This window comes from Bombus impatiens, unplaced genomic scaffold (genome assembly GCF_000188095.3).
Source record: "Bombus impatiens unplaced genomic scaffold, BIMP_2.2 scf_0733, whole genome shotgun sequence".
Lineage (NCBI taxonomy): Eukaryota > Metazoa > Arthropoda > Insecta > Hymenoptera > Apidae > Bombus > Bombus impatiens.
The window spans coordinates 463,634-486,237 of NT_177152.1; the positions used below are offsets into that span (position 1 = coordinate 463,634).

Consider the following 22,604-nt stretch of genomic DNA (forward strand, 5'->3'; position numbering starts at 1 on the left):
ACAGTCCTTAGGTTTATTGCACGTTCTTACAAATTACGGAGAAAGCGGATGGTTGTCTAACGGAAAAACCGCTTTTTCCCATGCACAAGGTCAACCCGAGCCATATCGGTAGGAGGCTTCCTTCTCCAATTTTCACTTATTAATATTGGCTATAACCAATGGACATCGCGGATCGTTACCCTCACTGTTCTAACGAAAAGTGTAAATAACGAATCCACGTCCTTAGTTCAAAAGGCACACTCACTCCGAGCTTTCCTTTGTAATTACATAAGAACGAACTTCACTTATTCTTCATCGTTAGAATAGTCAACTTGTCTTAATCACGTCATACTTGTCTACTTGTCACGTCTAAACTTGTTCTCGGGACTACAGAACACTCACTTCATATACTTAATCTCCTCTATTGCTACGTCAACTAAAACAACAAACTCAACTGTAAGAGCCTTGCTCTATTGTGCATGTATATCGCATCTTCATACGCCAAATCATCGTCTACGACTTATATCATGCAAAACGGTGTAACTTCGTGTGTATAAGTGTTGGGAATATAAAGTTTATAACCCTATTAATCGCAGCGTTATACTACCTTAACCACCCCTATTATCTCGACGGAAATCAGGGGATCGATCTATTCGCAGCGTCGATTATTATAATCGCAACGGGAATTTACGATTCCCGTTGACGTGTTTCCTCGCGATTGCGTCTCCCTGCGATTCGTCGAAAATACATCCACTTTTGCTAGTTCTCCAACTCTTGATTCGTAGATGACCCACAAGAACTTAAGTTAAACTACTTAATTTTAGAGTTTGGTTCATTTTAATTTGTATTCTGTGTTCTATATATAAAGATCACAATTACCATTTGTCGCATAAAAAATAGGATGCAAATTAAAATTAAACATCCTAAAATGCTAAGTAATCTAGCACATACCTAAATTAAACTGTATGGGCCCGCATGACTCAACGATATCGAAAAGAGAACAACTTTTTAAACTTCCGAAAAATAAATCATAGATTCCTGAATTATTGTAAAAAATCACATGCATGTAAAATATTATAGCGGTGGATAATTGTGAAATGATCATAATAATGAAAAAAATATATGTCTAATCTTAAAATCAAATAACAGTATAATTTTGGTAGTATAGGATTGATATATAAACCACTGAATTTTAAAAATTACAGTGAATGATATATAAAATCGTAAAATTGCTCTTTTATGAAGAAGTACAAAGTATACATATTTTTCTCCTGATAGTCTTCATTTGGAAGAGATGCTAACATTCTACTGCCTATTTAACGTATAAAACATAAACTTGAATAAAATCGTTTAAAATCAAATTATAGATTTCGTAAGAATATTAAACATTAATTGAACATTAATATAAAAAGACGTAGAAAAATTAGGGAATTGTTTCCAAATCCTTCAAAGTGTACGATATCTGATTACGACTAATGCTTAAATCATATTAGAAACGGTAATTTATGATTAAATGCATACTAATAACGTATTTTTTAAATTTTAATTTCTTCTGTTAGTTTCGAAATAGGATTCGATTCGTATGCGATGTATCAATTGCTTAAACAGGTATTAAAAAGTAGTAAACTTGTAGAAATGTTTCATCCTCTCCAATTTCGATGATTTCGGAATATGTTATAAAAATCAACATTTTGCACAATTTGTTCCTATATACAATTTTTCTATCTACAATTGGACATGTGAGACTCCAAGCAATGTCGGTTATAATAAAAGTGTTCCTGGCCGCCTTGTAACTGCCGGATTCAAAAGTGGAACTGACGCCTAAACCGAATGTATTGACGATGTTCGCTTTTAATTGAGTTATAAGTTACAACAGATATTTTTTGGAGTCTCCCATATCCAACTGTGCACGAGGCCTTTAAGCTTCGACTGACCTTCGTTTATAAAATACTGACGCATAAACGGTAATAGACACACAACTATAGACAAAATTCACTATAGTGATGTAGACAGTTTTTTACAAATGTTTCGGAAACTAAGCGAAATCGTTGATTATATGTATAGGAAAAAGTTATCCAAAATGTTGATTTCTATAACATATTCCAAAATTATTGAAACTAGAGAGGATAGAACTTTTCTGTAAGTTCATCCCCTTTTTTTGTTTTATTACCTCAATTAGCCTTAAAATTAACATAAAAAATTAAAGTATTTTATTTTTTTATTCCTGTATCAGATAATAATATCAGAATGTTTAGTTTTGAAAAACGAATAATTATGTATCCTTAATTCTTTACAATTTTATTTTCTGTCATTTTTGTCAAATATGTCTCTTTTCCGAAAGGTTATCATGTAGTATTGCTCATATTAATGAAATTTTTTATGAATATTCAAAAGCTCGTTAAAAGGATCAATCATATGTTCTTTATACATATGTTCATACATATGTTATACATATCATACATATGTTATACATATGTTCTTTATCTCGTTCGTCAAATCATTTTAAATGATTTTCGTCATGGTACATTAAAGATGGAGCAACATGCACAAATGCAAAAAGTGACATTTAAAATCGATCTTGCTTAATCACATATACACGCTCATGACACGTAAGAGCTCACCCTCATGCACATTAATAGCAAACAGTAGTGATGGTTACCCGATTCTTAACTTTGAAGCTATTCAAAGTTTTAAAAAACTATGAAGATTCAAATCATTTTGAACACAATCCAAAGCTTAAAATTCTAATAAATATTGATAAGTCCTGAATTTTCAATCTTGATTCTTTAAATTTCATAAAACTATGGAATCTACTTTATGAAGAAGAAGTAGTATCAAAAGAATATTAAACAAGTCGTTTGATTCTCTTTAGTACTTGCTATGTTAATAAGAAGAATTCAATAATGTAAACTAATTAAACAATCTTTAATGGTGCTTTAATGCAATATTGGCCCATAATGAGTTAGTATCTTATGTCAATGTATCACTTAGACAATAGTAAATCAAAGTGCTTGAAATATTCAATAGAATATTGCTCAAGGTTTCTAAACCAGTAGGTTTATCAGTAGATATTCTTAAGACTTTCATATACTACCAAAATTTTCAAGGCCTTCAAACAAGACTGATTAAAATTGAAGCAGCAGTGAAGGATTTTCATATTTTATTTTTCTTGAAAAAGTTACTAATTGTTGTTGCCCATTGTTCTGAACCTTGATTATTCGCTTGCTAAGCAATTGCTTTAACACATTAACCAATACTTTTCAAACCTCCTAATAATGAATATGATTACTGACCACAGTTGCCAGTAACAAAAGCTACTGCTTATTGTCTGTTTTTGTCTGAAATGGTAAAAATAAAAAAAGAGAAAAGATAAGCAATATACAGCAGTACTTTACAACAGAAAGAAATGTTCATTTAGTATATACACTTTTTCAATTGTTTTATGACATATTTATATGTGAACAACTAGAAGTAAATTTCTCTTTGAAACTAAAACTTATATACTCCTCTAATTATGTTGCTTCAGTGTAAACAAAATGTTTCTATAAGTTGATATTTACTGAATACTGTTTGGAACATGCAGCAACAACAGGCAACAGAACTTCTCTTTGTTGTTTCAACAAGGACACAGTTTAAAATTTAAATTATGTCCAAAGTGATTTAATTTTCTTGCCACATTTATTGGCTACAAAAAAAGTATTTGCACATACCTTACATACCCAATGAAGCATTTTTTAAATCAAGTCATATACATTTCATTTTCATATTATTAAATTTTTGCAATCACATAAAAGTGCATATGTACTATTAAATGATACAAAATTTTATATATTTGGACCTAACTAATTAATATGTGAATGCTATGATAAATATGTACAGTAGTGTATAAATACTTTTTGTAGCCACTGTATACAGATTCTAATTACTACAAAGTGTTTCAGATCCTATCGGGAGGAGACAGTAAAAAGATGTATTATTGTTCATTTCCTCCATTTACCATATCCATATCCACATGTCTATCCATGAAAGCCCGCCTGAAATAGACATTCCCTTCAGTTAATCATCATTATAAAACAATTGTCAAATTTTGTTCATGCACAGGTTCAGACTTTCATCTGATCTCTTTCGCAATTAGCCATCACCACGTAACTAGGATTGCTAAAACTGGCTGGCATGTCTAACCTTAAGTCATTCTTCTGCTTCGGCATGTTTACGTAATTGCCCTGTGTCCTAATGATGGCTGGTATGAAATCCTTCTTTGATAACGTGTTTCCATTATTTAATATTTCAATGTCGTCAGAATCCTTCTCATTCTTTTCATTTTTCTCGTTTAAATCTATCAACTGAACATTTCGTGGAGTATTACAATATGCGAAATCCCTATTGATGGGTTGATGATCTATTGGTTGATTCTTCATTGTCTCTTGCTGTCGGACGAACTCTGCTCGCCGCGCGTGTACGTTAATTGGTTTCAGATAAGGATCCTCTTCTTCTAGTTTCTTTAACATTGGTGACAATTCTACAGCGTCTTCTGAATCGGTAGTGACCGGAAATTTAAAGTGCGTTCTCTCTTGATTAGGTCTAGGACTGAATATTTCTGAATCGTACCCACTCTGGCTAGTGGGACTCATGCACAGGTACGTTGTGTTTGACGCGGGCAAATTTGAATAATCGTGGATGGGAGAAGAGAGTGCTGCGTGATCAGGTGCGGAGAGCATAGTTAGATAGTCGCTCCGACCACCTTCCAGCAGCGTCGTGTTCATGTCCATGTAAGGATCGTTTAGACTGATGTAATGCTGCAAATTAGATAGACATTTAATGTGTTACAATGAGATTATAACGACGTGCAAAATGCTATGAAATATAATTAAATGTTATTGGAGTATTAACGAAATTTATTTAAATGTTATGTATTTGTTTAAATGTTGTTTAAATGTGTTCTCTTGTTAAGCCTAAAAACTTACAGACTTATATAGTCTTGTAATAAAATTTTAATTCCTCACAAGTATGTATTTTACATATATTAATAATCTTTTTAATATAGAAATTTAATTATTCTACGTATAGTTCAAGGTTGAATTTTAAAATATTGAAGCTTGTATCTCAAATAATCGTACCTTACCGCATTCATTTTATCACAAAGTACAGCATATTTAGATTGCAATGAAAATTAACATATTTGAGACACAAAGTAGACATATTCTTGTATCAAACAAGTATTGTTATTATTGTAAAATTAAAGGTAGGTACAGTAAGGTTACGTTATTATTTTGTATGCTTCTTTTCGTAATTAACTTTCCAAGTATAATAGTTTTCACAATGAAAGATGAAACATAAATATTTTTCATATCAGTGAAGACAGTAATTTTCCATATGTGTTATACAGAATGGCCATAAATGTACGTAGGATTTTAGAAATGAAATTTTAAAGTAAATAGATTGGGAGATACCAAGAAACTGTTAACATCAAACTCACCGCTTTTACGCTTTCTTCTAATAATTCGCCAATACCCTGTACCAATTCTGTGAAACTCGGACGTAGGGTAGGCTTGGCTTTCCAACATTGCAGCATTATGTCATATCTGTAATATATTCACAATATTAAATTGTAATATTATAATACATACAGGATGTAAAGATATACGAGAGTAAAACGGTTTCTTTTCTTTTTGAGAAAAAGAAGCTTTATAGCCTCAGGTTAATTAACAAATAAGAAAAAATATTAATTGTTTTATCCATTATATATGTTAATAATAACATATTACAAAAATGATATATGATGTCTCAGGCTATCTTGTGTCAAACAGTGTTCTGTAGGTAATATGTTATAGACAGTGACGTTCACGAGAAAGTTTAAAGAGTAAGCTGGGATGAAACATTGCAATTTTGTAAAACTAAACTATGATTAACAAGAAAAATGAATGTATAACATAGACGTACATCTTAGAATAAACAAATGTACAGGAAAGATGTTTAATATGAATTTTAGTTATACTCATATACAAGTATCAGTTTTAAATATTCTTCTGTCTACCGCTCTATGTAGATACATGTAGGTAAAGTATGAAAAGAGTGTGCAAAATTTACGAAGTCATATGCTGACTGTATTACATTTACTAGTGTGATCCAATTAAGGTAGTGCAATAGAATAGAGTGTAAAAGAGGGAAGGTAGACATATAAGAAGAGAAATAGACATAAGAGATGTAAAACCGAAAGTTCGTCCAAAGCCGAAAATCAGTAAGCTGAGACTGTTGCGGACTAATTAAAATATTTGAATACTTCTTAATTAAAATATTCTTAAAATATTTCTTCTTGATCAGTAAGCTGAGACTGTTGCGTGAGACTGTTGCGGACTAATTAAAATATTTGAATACTTCTTAATTAAAATATTCTTAAAATATTTCTTCTTGTTTTCTTAGGTTTTTTCCTAAAAAGCGGTAACACTACATAATAAGAAAAATTTGAGGCACATATACATATATGTATACGTGTGTACATAATATAATTTTTTTGTAACAGAGTTACTAAAAATATCCGATATGTACATACACGTTCAAATACATTAGTAATTCTGTTACAAAGCGATTCTCTGTTATTTTTAATGATATTATGATATGCGAAAACGCTTAAGGAATGAATTATTTTGTTCCGAGAGACACATATGATACAATTGTCATACAATGGTCATATTTTTCGATGGTATCCCACTGGGGGTAGCTATCCACATGTTATTTAGTAATTAAGTTAGAAAAATTTACCAAATGTCTAGCTGGACAAATTGTAAAGTACAAATTAAATAATAAAAAAAAAAATATTTTTCGAGATTTAGACGTTTCAATAATTTTTTAACATGGAACCTTCTATCTTCCTATATATTAATCGATGCGTTTTTTTTACTCCCTATAAAAAAATGTAAAGGTATTCGTATACGAAAATGTTTAGTTTAAAAAATATTTCAGTTTTAATTTCATCAAAATAAGAGACAAGTAAAACAAACGCAAGGGCACTGTTCTCTCCTTCCACATGCTATTGAAACCATCGACACAGATTTCGTAGACACTGTTTTCACCGATAACATCCTTAACTGACTGACAGTATTAACACAAGGAAATAAGAGAGGAGTTTTACTTATGTAGGAATAGTTATTGGAGTAGTTAATGATTGCCGGCCGCTTTACAGCGCTGTGGACGCCGGATTAATAATGTCCAAACCTAATACAGACCATGGATTTGATATTGATTTGCGTTGAAATTTCATACAAACTTAGCGTAAATTAATTGAAATCAAACTTATAACAATAACTTATTTAATTATTAGCCAGTTTGTATTGCATATTAAGCTTGGGATAATTCTTTTTAATCCGATCGTCGTAAGGCAACCGACTATCAAATATCTGCGACAGTAAATTTACACAAGTAAAAATTCTGTCTCATTTCTCTGTACTAATATTGCCAAAGCTATTGTCGGTGAAGTCTGGTATCAGTGAAATCTTGTGTCGGAGAATTGAAAACAGTTTCAGGGATTTCAATGGGACCTGTCTTCCCTTCTCCATATGCAAAGTTTTACAAAATTAAAACTAAGAATTATTTTAAATCAAGCATTTTCGGATTCAAATATCTACAGGATGACCAGTTCAAATCTATAAACGCAAATTATTCATACACTACATGTTGTAGAAAAATATAATTTAAATAAGCAATTTATAGTTTCGGGGGGTGGGGGGGGGGGCACAATCTGGTGTAAGTGCTTTTTTTCGAGACGGACACGTTATATGAAGGTGACATACATTTTTAAAATACAATTATAGATGCTTTAATGCACTGATCGATGCAGATCGTTATTCTTTACAAAAGAGTATCAACCGATTTATACTCCAAAACCACTAGTCTAACAGATATTTTAACTTTAATTTGTTAAATTTAATGTATGGAACATAAAAGTGAAGCGGTATTCTAGTGTTTATATTGTCTTCCATAAAATATGTTGCTTAATGAACAGAACCATCATTATACAACACGGGCGATTTCAAAGCTACATAAAATATCGCAAAGATTTATTGTGAAATATCTATAGAAGATTGGGTAGGTACGTAAACTATCTTAACGTTTGGGGACTACATGCATTGTCAGAAAAGAATTTGATAGATTGGATTGTCCTTATGCGATTCTTTGATCAAATGGAATGAAAATGATCCATTTTTGAGGTGGATAGTCGGCGGCAACGAAAAGTGAATCTTTTATAATACTACGGCAAAAAAGTCATCATGGTCAAAGGACAAACAAGATGAACCACCATTATCAAGTCCAAAAGTAGATCTTCATCCGGAAAAGGTTATGCTGCACGCATGCTAGGGTCACAAGCGAATTCCATATTACGAGTTCCTTTCAAAAAATCAAACAATTAATTCGGATGTATACAGCTCGCAGTTGAAGCGATAGAAAGCAACAATTAGAAAGCATCCAGAATTGGTTAAGGTAGTCATCTTAAGACAATGCAAAACCGCATATGTCTTTGGCTAGTAGGCAAAAATTGATACATTTCGGGTGAGTTGTCTTGTCGCACCCTCCAATTACCATTTATTCCAGTCCCTACAAAACTTCTTTAACGATTAATTCCTAAATATTTAATTTCTTGGAAGATTAAAAGGAGTAAATAAAATAGTCTTCTGGACAGAGATCTGCAAAATTCTATAACAATGGTATAATAAAGCGATCTAAAAGATGGAGAACGGTTTATATCAAAAATGAAGAATACCGTACTGGATAAAGTTATATTGAAAAAAAGGAGAATCGTCTTGTAATTTGACTTTGAAAAAACGACACGAACTTTTCACTCAATCCAATAAATTAAACTCACATTTCACAAGTTGCATATTCCGGTTGCTCCAGTCTGTATCCCTCAATCAGTTTCTGATATTGTTTCTCAGCTTCCATTCCGGGATAAGGTGTCTTAGCCAATGTAAAGAACTCCCATAGAACTATACCAAATGACCAGATATCCGATTGCGTTGAGAAAACTCGATCTCTAATCGATTCAATGGCCATCCATTTTATAGGTAACAGTCCACCTCCTTTCTTTTTATAATTATTATCCTTGTACATAGTTTTTGCTAGGCCGAAATCACAAATTTTCACTACGTTGTTTTCGGCTAATAAGATATTTCTCGCGGCTAAATCACCGTGTAACACCTACAAATGATGATTAAATTATATTTCAAGCAAATGATTTTGTTTATATTTTTCATTTATTGATATTCATAATTTAATTAGCGAATTAATGAGGTTATTATCTTCCTCATTTCATACTACTTTCATATTGCGCTTTGAAAATTTTTCTATTATTTTTGATAGCTTAAAATTTATTTCATCAGATACATTTTTTAGTTGTCATGATATACTTCAAGTTTCATTTCGCATCCATTTACATAACTCGGAACCCACACGTGCGGGAACTTGGAAAATGACCACACTGGTTACATGTAAGCTTACTACCACTATTATACATCGACATCCATCATCTAATCTGTGAGCTGCTTCTAGAACTAGAGTTACATAGATCATGTTTATTGAAAATGGGTGATTTTGAGCATCTGAATTCTATATATGTACATATATAGATTATAGGCAAGAGTTTGGTTGTGATCTCTTGTGGCGGATGGTGCCTACGCTGAAAGTTGTGACTGGGTCTTTGTATCCTGACTATGAGAAGTGAGGTGTTACTACTCTCGTTTATTTGATACTGTTGTGGTCGGTATTTGTGAAAGACGATACGAAGACCCAGATACATCGAGTGTTAATAGTAAGTGATCGTTAATAAATTTTTAATTACAGCGGAGAAGAAAATGTGTAATACGTTAAAAATGAAATGTAGAGAACGGAGTAAAAAAGGACCATGATGTTTGTAAGAATGCGAATAATAACATTGTGCATAATTACCTTTCAGGTAAGCACCTTCCACCACAAGGGACCACAATCGAAACCATTCTGTGTTCTTGTCTGTGTTATGTATGTACATATATAAAATTCAGATGCTCAGAGTCAATCCTTTTCAATAAACGACATGATCTATGTAACCCTAGTTCTAGAAGCAGCTCGTAGATTAGATGGTGGATGTCGATATATAATAGTGATAGTAAGCTTACATGTACTGGTTACAACGTGTTGTTATTGTCCAAGTTCTCGTGTTTGAGAATTCCAAATTAAGTGAATGGCACTGTAGATAATTCTTACATACAAATATTTTCCAGTTAATCTTAATCTAATCCATTTAGTTTACATTCTCCAATAATTGTGACGTAAATTATAAACCTTTGAGATTTACCTTTTACTATTTTATATACATAGCAAATTGAACAATTAAAAAAGAAGAGAAATTGTTGAAATGTACCTTTCTTTGGCTAAGATATTCCATTCCTCGCGCTACTTGGAACGCCCAGGATAACAAATCCTGCGTGCAGATTGGCTTCAAATTGTGATCTTTGTAATCACCGCGATAATTAGATCTCCATCCCGGTTGAGAGGAATTATTACTAAGAACACAGCCATCTGGCGACATACTAATTCCTTGAGAATCCGTAGTAGAGGTTTGATATGTTGCCGATTCGGTGGCTGAATCTTCGCTACGACTGCGAGAAAATGACAATGCCACGTATTTTATCCTGTCGTATGAACAAAAGAGAACACGAATTTGTTAACACCGCAACCCCATGCACAGCATCAGTAGTTTTATATTATAATAGCAGGGTTATGGGTCAAGAGTGGAAGGAAGCAGAAATGTGTAATAGTTCGCTAATTCTGTGTAGCGGTAAGTTAAAAAACATGGGACATACAAAAACAGTAGAGCTTCCTATATCCAAACTACAGTACTATAGTTTAAGTAATTATATAGAATAAAATACACCTCATCGATTCCATTGACTATGAAATATGTTATCGAGTTAAAATTCTGACTTTTTCCCATATACAGGGTGGTTGGTAACTGGTGGTACAAGCGGAAAGGGGGTGATTCTACGCGAAAAAAGAAGTCGAAAATATGGAATAAAAATAAAAAAAATTTTTTTTTTAATTTTTTTAAAAATCTACAGTGAGATCCGTTATAACCAGACGTGATAAAGTGCACGCGTACCGAGCGAAAATTCAAAGTCGATTTTCTCGAAAACAAAGCCTCAAACGAAAAATTTTTATTCTATATTTTCGTCTTCTTTTTTCGCGTAGAATTACCCCCTTCCCGCTTGTACCACCAGTTACCAACCACCCTGTATATAATCGTCGCTGGGCTATAGTTTGCGAGATATTCGCAAAAGGACTTAATCATATTGACGGTAATCATATTGTTGTATAACTCAATTTAATCCTGATTCATTGATGGTAATTATTGTTAAATAAAGAAGATATAAAGAAAATGAAACAGAGGAGAAAAATATGTGTATATCAAATGTATAAATCGATTGGGCTACAATCGAATTGGTGGCTCCTTCTCTTCACCCATTCAGTAGAGCGGTAGGAGAAAAAAGCTCTTTCCATAGCTTCTTTACTCTGACGAACTCTACAACCGCACAAGTGTATTATCAGCAGGCTAGTCGCCATTATATACATGTATATATAGGGTCCGGCCGAATAACACGTAAAAGTGGGCACGTTATGATTCCTTATAGAAAAATAAGAAAATAATATAAAATAAAATTTTCTCATTTTTGACTTAATTTTTGATAAAATCGAGTTTGAGAATTTATCAAGTATATTGATTATGGCTAATTGCCGACTGGATAACCTAACCTCCATTTAGTACTTACATGCGTACGATAAATTTTCAAATTTATTTTTTCGGAAATAAAGCGTCTTGAGAAAAAATTTTATTCTGCATTTTCGACTTATTTTCACACGTAGAATGACCTCCTGTCGATTATTTACTCCTGCCTAGTTTGGAATTAGCCATCAATTTATTAAGTATACTTGATAAATTTTCAAACTCGATTTTCTAACTCGAGAACAAAAAAGTTTTATTTTATATTTTTTAATCGGTTGATATGGAATGTTGCACTTTATTCTGATTTTCAAAACGGTAAACATGCAATAATTCATCGAAAACAATCATTGAAAAATTCCTTATAGAACAAAAATCTTTTAAGTACATTGTTAAATAATATTTATAGTATGAAACGTAAATTGTTTTATAACTTGAAAGCTTAGCGGCGGTGATATGTATGAGGAAAAACTATTCAAAATGTCAATCTGGACAACATATTTAAAAATTAACGAAATCGGCGAATTAATACTCTAATCCACATAATTACTCAACTTCGTTTATACGAACTTGATTTATATGAACGGAATTTTACTTATTGCCTGATTAATTTAACTCTGATTTTCTATTAACTGAACAATTATCCAGTTATATGAACATCTAAAATGTATCTGTGTCTACTTATATTTATGTTTAGACAAATGGTTTCTGTCGACGTTTTGGCAATCCGACGAATTCAAAGTTGCATCGATGCAAATAGCCACCAATTCGGATATCTCTTATTATGATGCAAGATGCATTTGTTGCTTATTTTCTATTTATTACCGAATGACCTCGCATTAAGGCTCGTTGAAATTGCAACTAAAATAAACATTCTGGATTCTACTAGGAATAAAAAGCTATAGCAAATAATTTAAAAAGTGGAGATGGTTTTGAAATGCCCGAAAACCCTCAACCTACAAAAATATCATTACCGTCATACTATAGCACTTTCTGTATCATTAAACTATTGTAAAAAATATTACTCTATATCTGTAGAAAGAACGGAGATATTTAAGGTGATCAGAGTTATTAACACAGTCAGTATTGTATGAAGTATATGGTATAGCTATTTTGGATATTCCATATCTTTCTACATATTGTGTTCACGCTATAGTCTGGATTTCTTATAAGTGCATTAACATCCGCAATCTAGTTATTAGCAAAAGTTCTATTCCAGCGAAAGAATGTTCGGACAATAGGAAACTCGAATATTATGGTATTCGATTGAAGGTTTGGGATACGAGAGGTTTTACTGTATGATTTTTTCGTTTTCAAATATTCTAATGTTAAACACAGTGTTGTATTCTGAGATTAAAATATTTATAGGATACTGCTAATAGTATTATTAGAATATTAACATACAATGGGGAGTTAGTTATTTTATACATATAGATTTTAACTGTACACATTTTCATTTTCACGAGCTGCATTCAATCGATCATTTAATTGTGTAATGGAATAAAACAAGCAATTATCAACGAGTATATTAATAAATAGGGATATTATTATGATATGAGTTTTTATGTGGAAGTGAAAAACAAAAGCAAACCTGTTGTTGCTGCTAACACTAACAGATCTAGTTAAAAGATCTAAACCGATAGTAGGATCGAATTTGTCAGTTGCAGGGTCAATTTGGTTGATGAAATCAGTCCTGTGTCGCAGCAAATAATTGTGCAAATTTCCAAATCGGCAATATTCTACGATCACTAATAATTCACCTATTAAAAGAAGATCAGAAAACTATCAAGATTAAAGCTTAAACTCCACCTAAAAAATATTAATATTTGGCAAATTATTAGGTTAATATTATTTCTCAAAAATTAGACTTCAGTCGAAAAAATTCAAATTTCACTTCAGATATTATAGGTAAAAATTCAAATTTTTGAAAAAAAGTTTCATATATTTTAACCAAAATTTAATAATTAAATAAAATTAAATTATTAATAATGAAATATACAAATTTATTTATTATTTGGTAATATTAAATTCACATCTAAGAATTAATTTTCACTTACAATGAATATTTTATAAATAAATAAAGAGTATTTAAAACATTAAATTTTCAAGGAACATTATTTAAGTGATGATAGAATCGCTTAGATTTTTAGGTATGGTTTAAAAAGATATAACAGAAACTTTATAAAAATAATGAAGGAAAATGCTATTAAGTTTAAGAACTAGGTCTATTTATGTGAAAAACGGTCAACAAGCTTCAGATAGAGACTTTTGTGATTTTGTCTATTAAAATATCTTTAAATTAATATTAAATAAATACAAAGAGTTTCTCTTCCTGCGATTGTGATGTGTCGATACGTATAATTCCATTCATAAGCATTAAGACACTTGCAAAGAGACAAGGTACTTAAACCTGACAAATTATTAGGTTGATATTTTTAAAAAATGTGACCAGTCGAAAAAATTTTATTCTATATTTTTAACTTATTTTCAAATCTAGAATAATCCCCTTGATTATCCTCTCAAGCTAGGAATTAGGTAAATATATACTGTATACTTGACAAATTTTTAAACTCGATTTACTCAAAAAATTGTGCTACAATTTTGTTATTCTTGATTTCCCTTTTATTTTGAGCCATAGAATTTATTGAATAATTTGAGGCCACAGGGTATAGAGTCTTTTTCAGCGATTTTATAATCACGTTAAACATAGTAGCAATTTTTTGATGCAACTTTATTTGTTATGCAAGTCCTGCGTTATACGAATGCTATACGTGTTACTGTAGTGTTCCTTGTAAGTCCTGGATCTATTATATGATACGTACGTTTAGAAATGTTTTTCGTGCAAGCACCGAGAAGATTAACGACGTTCAAGTGCTTTCCAAGGTGCACCATAATTTTCAACTCACTGGCAAGCGCACGAACACAAGTTGGAACTGTTGTTCGCCGAACCATTTTTACAGCCACAGTCGTTATCGGTTCGTTCTCGCAAATTCCTTCTGCTTCCGCTTTCATAACAACGCCAAAAGCCCCGCTTCCTAATTGTTTTCCTGTTAAACGTTTTGCGTAATCAAGGTATGTACGTACCACCAAATTCTATTTCGCTATAAAAATAATACAATTAATACCTACAATTTTGTATCTTATTTGACATAATCCTGTTTAAATTGGAAAAGCATTATAATACTAATCATGGTTGGACACTCTTTGTTTGAAATAGAAATAATGAATGAAATCTTATTTGAGAAATTAATTATTTTCAAATGATTTATTTGCCAAATATTTGATTACTACGAATAATAATAATAGATCAAATAATTATTCATAATAAAATAACAAATTTATTCGAAGATGAAGTTACTTTCAAATCAATTACAATCTTATTCGAAAAATAAAATATTTCCAAATATGTTTGCTAATTATTTGATTATTTCATATAACAATACAAGATAGAGGATAACAAACAGTTGTTTTTCGTGTATAAGAAATATATTAATGAAGTATTCATTGTTGAAACAGGTAGATATTGAAACACTGACAGATCAAGCAGTGCGAGATTTAAAAAATTTGAGAAAGAGCATCAGAATTTTTCAATAGGAAGAATTTTTTAAACAAGAAAATTAAAAGACCATTTTTAAAATAAGAAGGTAACACCAGTAATTTAATTTCATGCAACTATACAATACGTATGCATAATTTCAAAAAAAGAAGTTTTGAACAAGTGTAAACAAACAAGTGAATCGTAATATGACTAGTAAACCGATAAATGTGACAGTATTGTTGATAAAATAATAATGTTAAAAATATATAATTACATACAATAATTTAATTAACAAAGAAACGATCTAATCAATGCATGTACAATATTCTTTTAGATAAATTTACATAGTCAATTTAATTTTTAGTTAAACGTAAAAATTAATTGTTAAATTAATTGCTAAATATTATAAAATCTGATTCGTTTTAGTATTTTTCTTATGCTAAATGCGTTTAAAAAAAAGTTACGCATAACTCTGCTTAACTTAAATTTTTTATTCTATTTATATGAAATTTCATTTAGAAACCTACATTGCATTTTATAATTACAAAGAGAGCTTAAAATTTTCTGTTCTTATATAAGTATGAAGTACAAGAAGATGTAAGATGATAAATTTGATAAAAAATGTTAATTAAATGTTATTGTTTCCATTTATTTTTTATTATTCTAAGCTCAATTTTTGTACAGGGTGTTCAAAAATCATTTTTCATGGTTTTGGCAGGTGAGTCTACATAGATGTTCGGATTGGTAAAGGTTTCTTAAAAAACATGTTGCAGAATTCACCCTGACCTTGTATTTTCCAAGCATAAGGATCAAAAGTCTCAAAGGAACCATGGATGTCAATTTAACCGTTCTCTTGGAAAAATATATTAAAGACCGTTCGCGGAAAGACGCGATCGCGAAGAAGTATACCAACGAGAGTCGTAAATTCCCGTTACGATTTGATCGATAATCGACGCCACGAAATGATCGACCTAACCTATTTCGGTTAAGATACTGGAGGTGGTTGCATTGATGCCAACACTTAGTTATGATGCCAACAAATTAAAATATATACTTTATTTCTAAAAACTTCGAATACGATAAGTCTACGAATGTATCGCGTGTACAAAGCGCAAGTTAAGTTTTGACGGGTCAAAAAACGTAAAGTAGCTCAAACTTCTGTGACGATGATGCCGCGGAGAACTGGTGATGGGTGTGTCTAAGGGCACGAGATAAGCGGATTCGTTGATGACAATTTTTCGTTAGTCAGTTCTGCCCGAGCAGCCGAGCTAAGCGGACGTGAAAAACAGTGCTTAAGAAAAAGTGCGGCAAGTGGGGAAGAGAAGGTTACGAACGGCTACGCCCATAGCTAAATGGTGGAAACCTGTGTCTTTTACTAAGAAGACTATAAGCAAACCTAACATGGAAAAACACATCTCACCGATAAAAATAATTAACAAAGACGAACAATACTACATAAATAAAACAACAAAACATATCGAAACCAAGCCAACCAATAGACCAAGAACAGGACTGCTCAGTTACAAACTAAGTTGATATGCAAACCAATAAAGAAACAACTCAACAGGATGAAAGCTGGAAGGTGGCGAGCTACAACAAAAAACGAAAAATAACAGGAAATCCAGATACAGAAAAGCAGCGATGGCTGCAAGAATTACCACTAAGAAACTCCTTCAGCTCACTTACGGAGGAAATAGACGATGACACAGCAACCAAAAACATAACTAAATCAACGCACATTACAAAACCACCACCAATATTTGTCGAGGCCCAGATAATAGACCCACTTATAAATCGACTAAAAGATATAGTTGCGAAGGAAAATTACATAATAAAACAAACAAAACTAGAACAAGTAAAAATACAAACAAACACCCCAGAAAGTTATAGGAAAGTGATAAAAGAACTAAAAGAAAAAAATGCTATATACCACATGTACCAGCTCAAAACGGAAAGGAGCTACAAAGTAGTTATAAGAGGACTACATCCAAAAACTAACACAAAAAACTAAGTGACGAATTAGCAAAATGTTGGCCATCAAACAAGAGCAATAAACAATATGACAAGATACGACGCGAAGCAACCACTACCTTTATTCATAATAGAGCTGGAACCTAGCACCAACAACAAGGAACCAACACCACGCCACAAAAAAGATATACCACAATGCATGCTGTGTCAACAATACGGACACACTAAAAATTATTGTAACAGAAGCCCGGCATGTGTTAAATGTGCTAAAAACCATCTAACACACTGACCCTACATAGGGAAAGTAGAAGAAGTTAAATGTTACAACTGTAATGGATGTAACCACCCAGCCAGATATAAAGGAAGTGAAATCAGGAAACAACTACAACGTAAACTGTTTCCACCATTTCGCAATAGATCAGTCGATAACTACCAACCACAACAAAGTACAACGGATAACGAAGCAACATTGAAAGCACAAAATGAAATAAAAGCTATAAACAGAAACACAGATCCCCAAGGAAACCGAAGCTACGCGCAAGTAACCCAAAACATTAGACAAGAAACGCCCATAAACAATCAGAATCAAAGCAACAACACCGAAAACGCTACAGAAATCAAAGAACTACTAAAACAATCCATCAAAAACACCAAAATACTTACAAAAATGATAAGCGAACAAAACGCAGTCCTCAGACAGCAAACGGAACAAATCACAGTCATGCTACAACTACTTACAAACATGTTGAGCAAAAAATAAAAATAGACTTGCTTAAAATAGCATCCTGGAACTCTAACGGCCTACAACAAAGGGCCCTAGAAACTAAAACATTCCTGTATAGCAATAATATCGATATACTATTCGTTTCAGAAAAACACTTCACTATAAAAAGCTATATAAAAATACCGTACTACACCATATATGATACCAAGAATCCCTCAGGAAAAGCACACGGGAAACAATCAGAACAAATTAATAACTTACTATTATTATTAACACTCATCATGGATAAATTAATAGGCCCCGACGCAAAATAAACCCAATACGCATAGCTCTTTGGAATGCAAGCGGTCTAGCTCAACACAAATACGAACTAGAACTCTTCCTAAAACAACAGCAAATCGACGTAATGCTCGCATCTGAAACCCACTTCACCGACAAAAACTAACAGAAAATACATGGTTATAACTTCTACTATACCCAACATATCAGTGGAAAGGCCCACGGCGGCACCGGAATCATTATCAAATCCAGCATTAAGCACTACGAACTTCCATCATTCCAGAAAGACTACCTCCAAAAAACAAACGTAGCAATAGAAGACTGCCATAGTACAATCACCACTTCAGCAGTATACTGCCCTTCCAGACACTCCATCGCCAAAGAAGATAACAACCTTTGATAACTTCCTTGATGCTCTGGGCAATAGATTCATAGCTGCAGGAGCCTGTAACGCCAAACATACCCAATGAAACAGTAGACTTACCACAGTAAGAGGCAAAAATCTCTTGAATAGCATAAACACCAACAGACTCAACTACCTCACCACATATGAACCCATATACTGGTCCACCGACACTAACAAAATACCTGATTTACTTGTCTTCATTATAACTAAAAATATTTCGTCAAAATATGTCCAAATCAACTCCTCGGCGGAACTCTCTTCAAATCATTCCCCCGTTATTGCAACAATTAGTTCAACAATTATCGAAAATCCACCTAATGGCTTTATTCATAACCAAATCAACAACTGGCAGCTCTTTAGAGATGTCTTTAATCATTCACCATCAGCCTTAATTTCCCAAAAAACAAATAAAGATATTGAAACAGCCACGGAATACTTAAACACCAGCATAATAAACGCTACCCAAAAAACAAATGAAGATATTGAAACAGCCACGGAATACTTAAACACCAGCATAATAAACGCTATCCGCTCTTCCACGCCTACTAAGAGTTCTATCAATAAACATGAATACTCCCATCACATATTAGAAAAAATCGCAGAAAAACGTAGACTTAGAATAGTATGGCAGAGTCATAGAATACCCGACGACAAACGCAAGCTAAATAACGCAACTAGGAATTTAACCAAAATCATTAAAAACTACAAAAATGACTGTTTCCAAAAATATCTCGCCAATCTGTCTCCCACAGCTGACTCCAACTACTCACTATGAAAGGCTTCCAGGAAACTCACGCGTCCCCCGCAAATAATCTCACCAATTCGCTGTCCGCAAGGTGGATGAGCGCGTAGCCCTATAGATAAAGCCAACCTGTTTGCTAAATACTTGTCTAAAGTATTTAAACCCCATTCCTCCAAAGCTGCAGCGAACATTACTGAATACCTGCACTCTCCCTTCCAAATGTCTCCTCCTATTGAACCCTTCACTTCTCTAGAAGTTACAGAATTGATTCGTCGCCTAAATCCCAGGAAAGCATCGGGACATAAGCAAATATGTAATAAAGCAATCAAGAAACTTCCCATAAAATGGATTGCACTCATCACATCACATGGATTGCACATAAGTTCTGGAAAATATCACTGATTACTCTCATACCTAAATGCAGAAAACCAATACACGAAACTAGCTCCTATCGCCCAATTAGTCTTCCACCTAGTTTGTCAAAACTATTCGAGAATCGACTTCTTCCACTCCTAGAGGATTTGAAAACACTGCCAGATCATCAATTCGGTTTTCGGAAGCAATATTCTACGATAGAGCAAATTCATCGTATATCACATAATATCAGCCAAAATTTAGAAAAAAATATTGCTCTGCGGTATTCCTAGACATTCAACAGGCATTCGACAAGTGTGGCATGATGGGCTTTTATTCAAACTAAAGAAAATCTTACCACACAGCTGCTACTCCATCCTAAAGTGCTACCTAACCAATAGACAATTCATGGTTAAATACTTGGACGCCACAACCACAACATTTCCAATAGAAGCTGGCATACCCCAAAGCAGTGTCCCCGGAGCCCTGCTGTTCTCCATCCACACTGCCGACTTACCAACTTTAACAGAGACAACCAAAGCGACATTTGCTGATGAAGCAGCGCTATTAGCATCACACGCAGATCCGATAATTGCATCCTCCACTCTCCAGCGAGGTCTCGACTCTATGAAAAAGTGGTTCCACAAATGGGGCTTCAAAATTAACGAAAATAAATCCACGCGTGTAACTTTCAGGTTGCGAAAACAAACCAGCCCTCAGGTGACCATTAACAATATAACAATTCTTAACAAGGATTCAGTCAGATATCTGGGCATGACTCTGGACAGGAGAATGACATGGAAACAACACATCATAGACAAATCGAAGCAACTCAAGGCTAAACTTAAAAAATTCTGCTGGCTCATTGGCCGACGTTCCAACGTAAGTACGCAAAGGAAAATTACGCTCTATCCAACTATGGGGAACAGCAAGTAATTCCAACATTGAAATACTTCAACGCTTCTAATCGAAAACTCTAAGATCTATAATAGATGCACCCTGGTATGTTACCAACGAAGCAATACATCGCGATCTCAAGATATCCACGGTCACAGTAGAAATAACAAAATGTAGTAATAGATGTATCATAAGAGTTAGCAACCATCGAAACCCCCTAGTTACTAAATTACTTAATACGTCGGACCAGATTCGCAGGCTAAGAAAACACTATCCGTTGGACCTAAGCACTAGATTCAGCTAGATATTTCTAATAAGTAATATTTACGTATTTACAATATTATTATTTATAAATTATACTTATTTATAAGTTATACTTACCTATAATGAGTTAATAAGTTTATTAACATATTATAAATAATTAGCCATGTCACTGCGCCACTCCAGAGAAACTTACTCAAAATTCTCAATGCGAGAATTGATTGTAAAGTACTTGTAAATAAAAAAAAAGAGGTGGTAATCATCTTGCCCGAAGAATAGGGTCTGTGTATGGTGTGCCACGAGACAGAAACCGTTGGAATGTTTATTGTCGCGTGCCGCTACAACTATTTCTTCTAAGGAGAGCTATAGAATCAGTTCATACTTCTGTTAGACAAAGCGTTCATCCCCCTCTTTTTTTTTATTTACAAGTACTTTACAATCAATTCTCGCATTGAGAATTTTGAGTAAGTTTCTCTGGCGTGGCGCAGTGACATGGCTAATTATTTATAATATGTTAATAAACTTATTAACTCATTATAAGTAAGTACAATATGATTACCAGATGTCGATGCATCTTCGCAGTACATGCTCAGCTAGCCTGTGGACCCGTTATAAATCTTAAGATTTAGTTATTTAAAGTCCTTCAAACAGACAAACGGTCCTTGTCCCAACTACGGGAAAATAGGGGAGACCTATTTTTCAACGAGCGGCGTCTCCCACTAGCAACTTTCCCTCGAGGGCGGATAGCATCTTTTTCTAACCTCCGGTATGAAGATTGACCAATTACCAGCAACGTCAATTTCCCTCACTTTCCGAACGAAAGCATCTCTCCGCGAATCCGATGATCTCCTGTCCTTCGACACACCCCATCATAGGTTTTCCCTGCAGCATCATCGCGACGGAAAATTATTCTCTCGTGAGGTCGTATTAGCGAATTACTTAGCGTCTTTACGCTCAGTGGATATTCCACGTTTTAACAAAGAGTTAGTAATACTTGAATCATAGATAAGCAAGTTGAGTACAACTTGGACTTTGGAAGGAAGCGCATTTTGTTATCCCGTTGACCGCGGATTTTTTATTTAACCTAGGATCATTGTCATTAGCATCTCGAGTATCTAATTACCACGGTTACTTGTTAAATTCTGTAATAATCATATTTGCACTAGTCAACTACTCTTTTCGTCGATGAGATCCCAAGAGAGTAACGACTTACGACCAGCGAATATTACGCGTTTCATTAACAAAGAGTCGGAATTAGAGTTTGTGAGCACGTACATCTATCATCCCGTTGACTGCGGATTCGTTATCGAACCTAAGGCCATTGTCACTAGTGTCGCGAGCGCCTAGTCGCCGTGGTTGATTGTCAAATCTGTGGTATCCATACTTGTGTTAATAAACCGTACCTTTGTTATACCGTAACGATGACTAATTTCAATGAAGATTCATCAAACACCCACAACCCTATCCACAACGCCACTCCGACATATATATATGTCGGAGATGAAAGGACATCGAAGCATCCCCTTTGGAACTTCGGGATAATCCCCTAACACCGTAATCTAGATTTTATCATAGGCGTAATTAAACAATTGTCGTCTTTCGATCCGAGTGTATTTGTTCGAGATTTGTGATAATGAGCTTGGGCTCGAGGCGACAGCCAGTCGCTGAACGTAGCCGCGGGCACGGGATGAACGCTCTGTCTAACAACGG

General features: G+C 33.4%; 1 protein-coding gene across 4 annotated transcripts in view; it reads right to left on the bottom strand.

Annotated features, from left to right (window-relative positions):
* Positions 1-1,144: 1,144 nt before the first annotated feature.
* The window catches only part of LOC100741439 (vascular endothelial growth factor receptor 1), a 62,092-nt gene continuing 40,632 nt past the window's right edge, over positions 1,145-22,604 (bottom strand). For 2 of the 4 annotated variants that reach the window (XM_012390152.3, XM_033322937.1), the window contains exons 18-24: positions 14,545-14,769; positions 13,314-13,482; positions 10,367-10,637; positions 8,837-9,168; positions 5,456-5,561; positions 2,440-4,775; positions 1,191-2,399 (exon numbers count right to left, since the gene is read on the bottom strand). In XM_012390152.3, the coding sequence (XP_012245575.1) occupies positions 4,083-4,775; positions 5,456-5,561; positions 8,837-9,168; positions 10,367-10,637; positions 13,314-13,482; positions 14,545-14,769 (1,796 nt within the window). In that variant the 3' untranslated portion in view covers positions 1,191-2,399; positions 2,440-4,082. Of the gene's footprint in view, positions 2,400-2,439; positions 4,776-5,455; positions 5,562-8,836; positions 9,169-10,366; positions 10,638-13,313; positions 13,483-14,544; positions 14,770-22,604 lie in introns of all 4 variants that reach the window. The other 2 variants (XM_012390153.3, XM_012390154.3) reach the window with 2 other exon arrangements.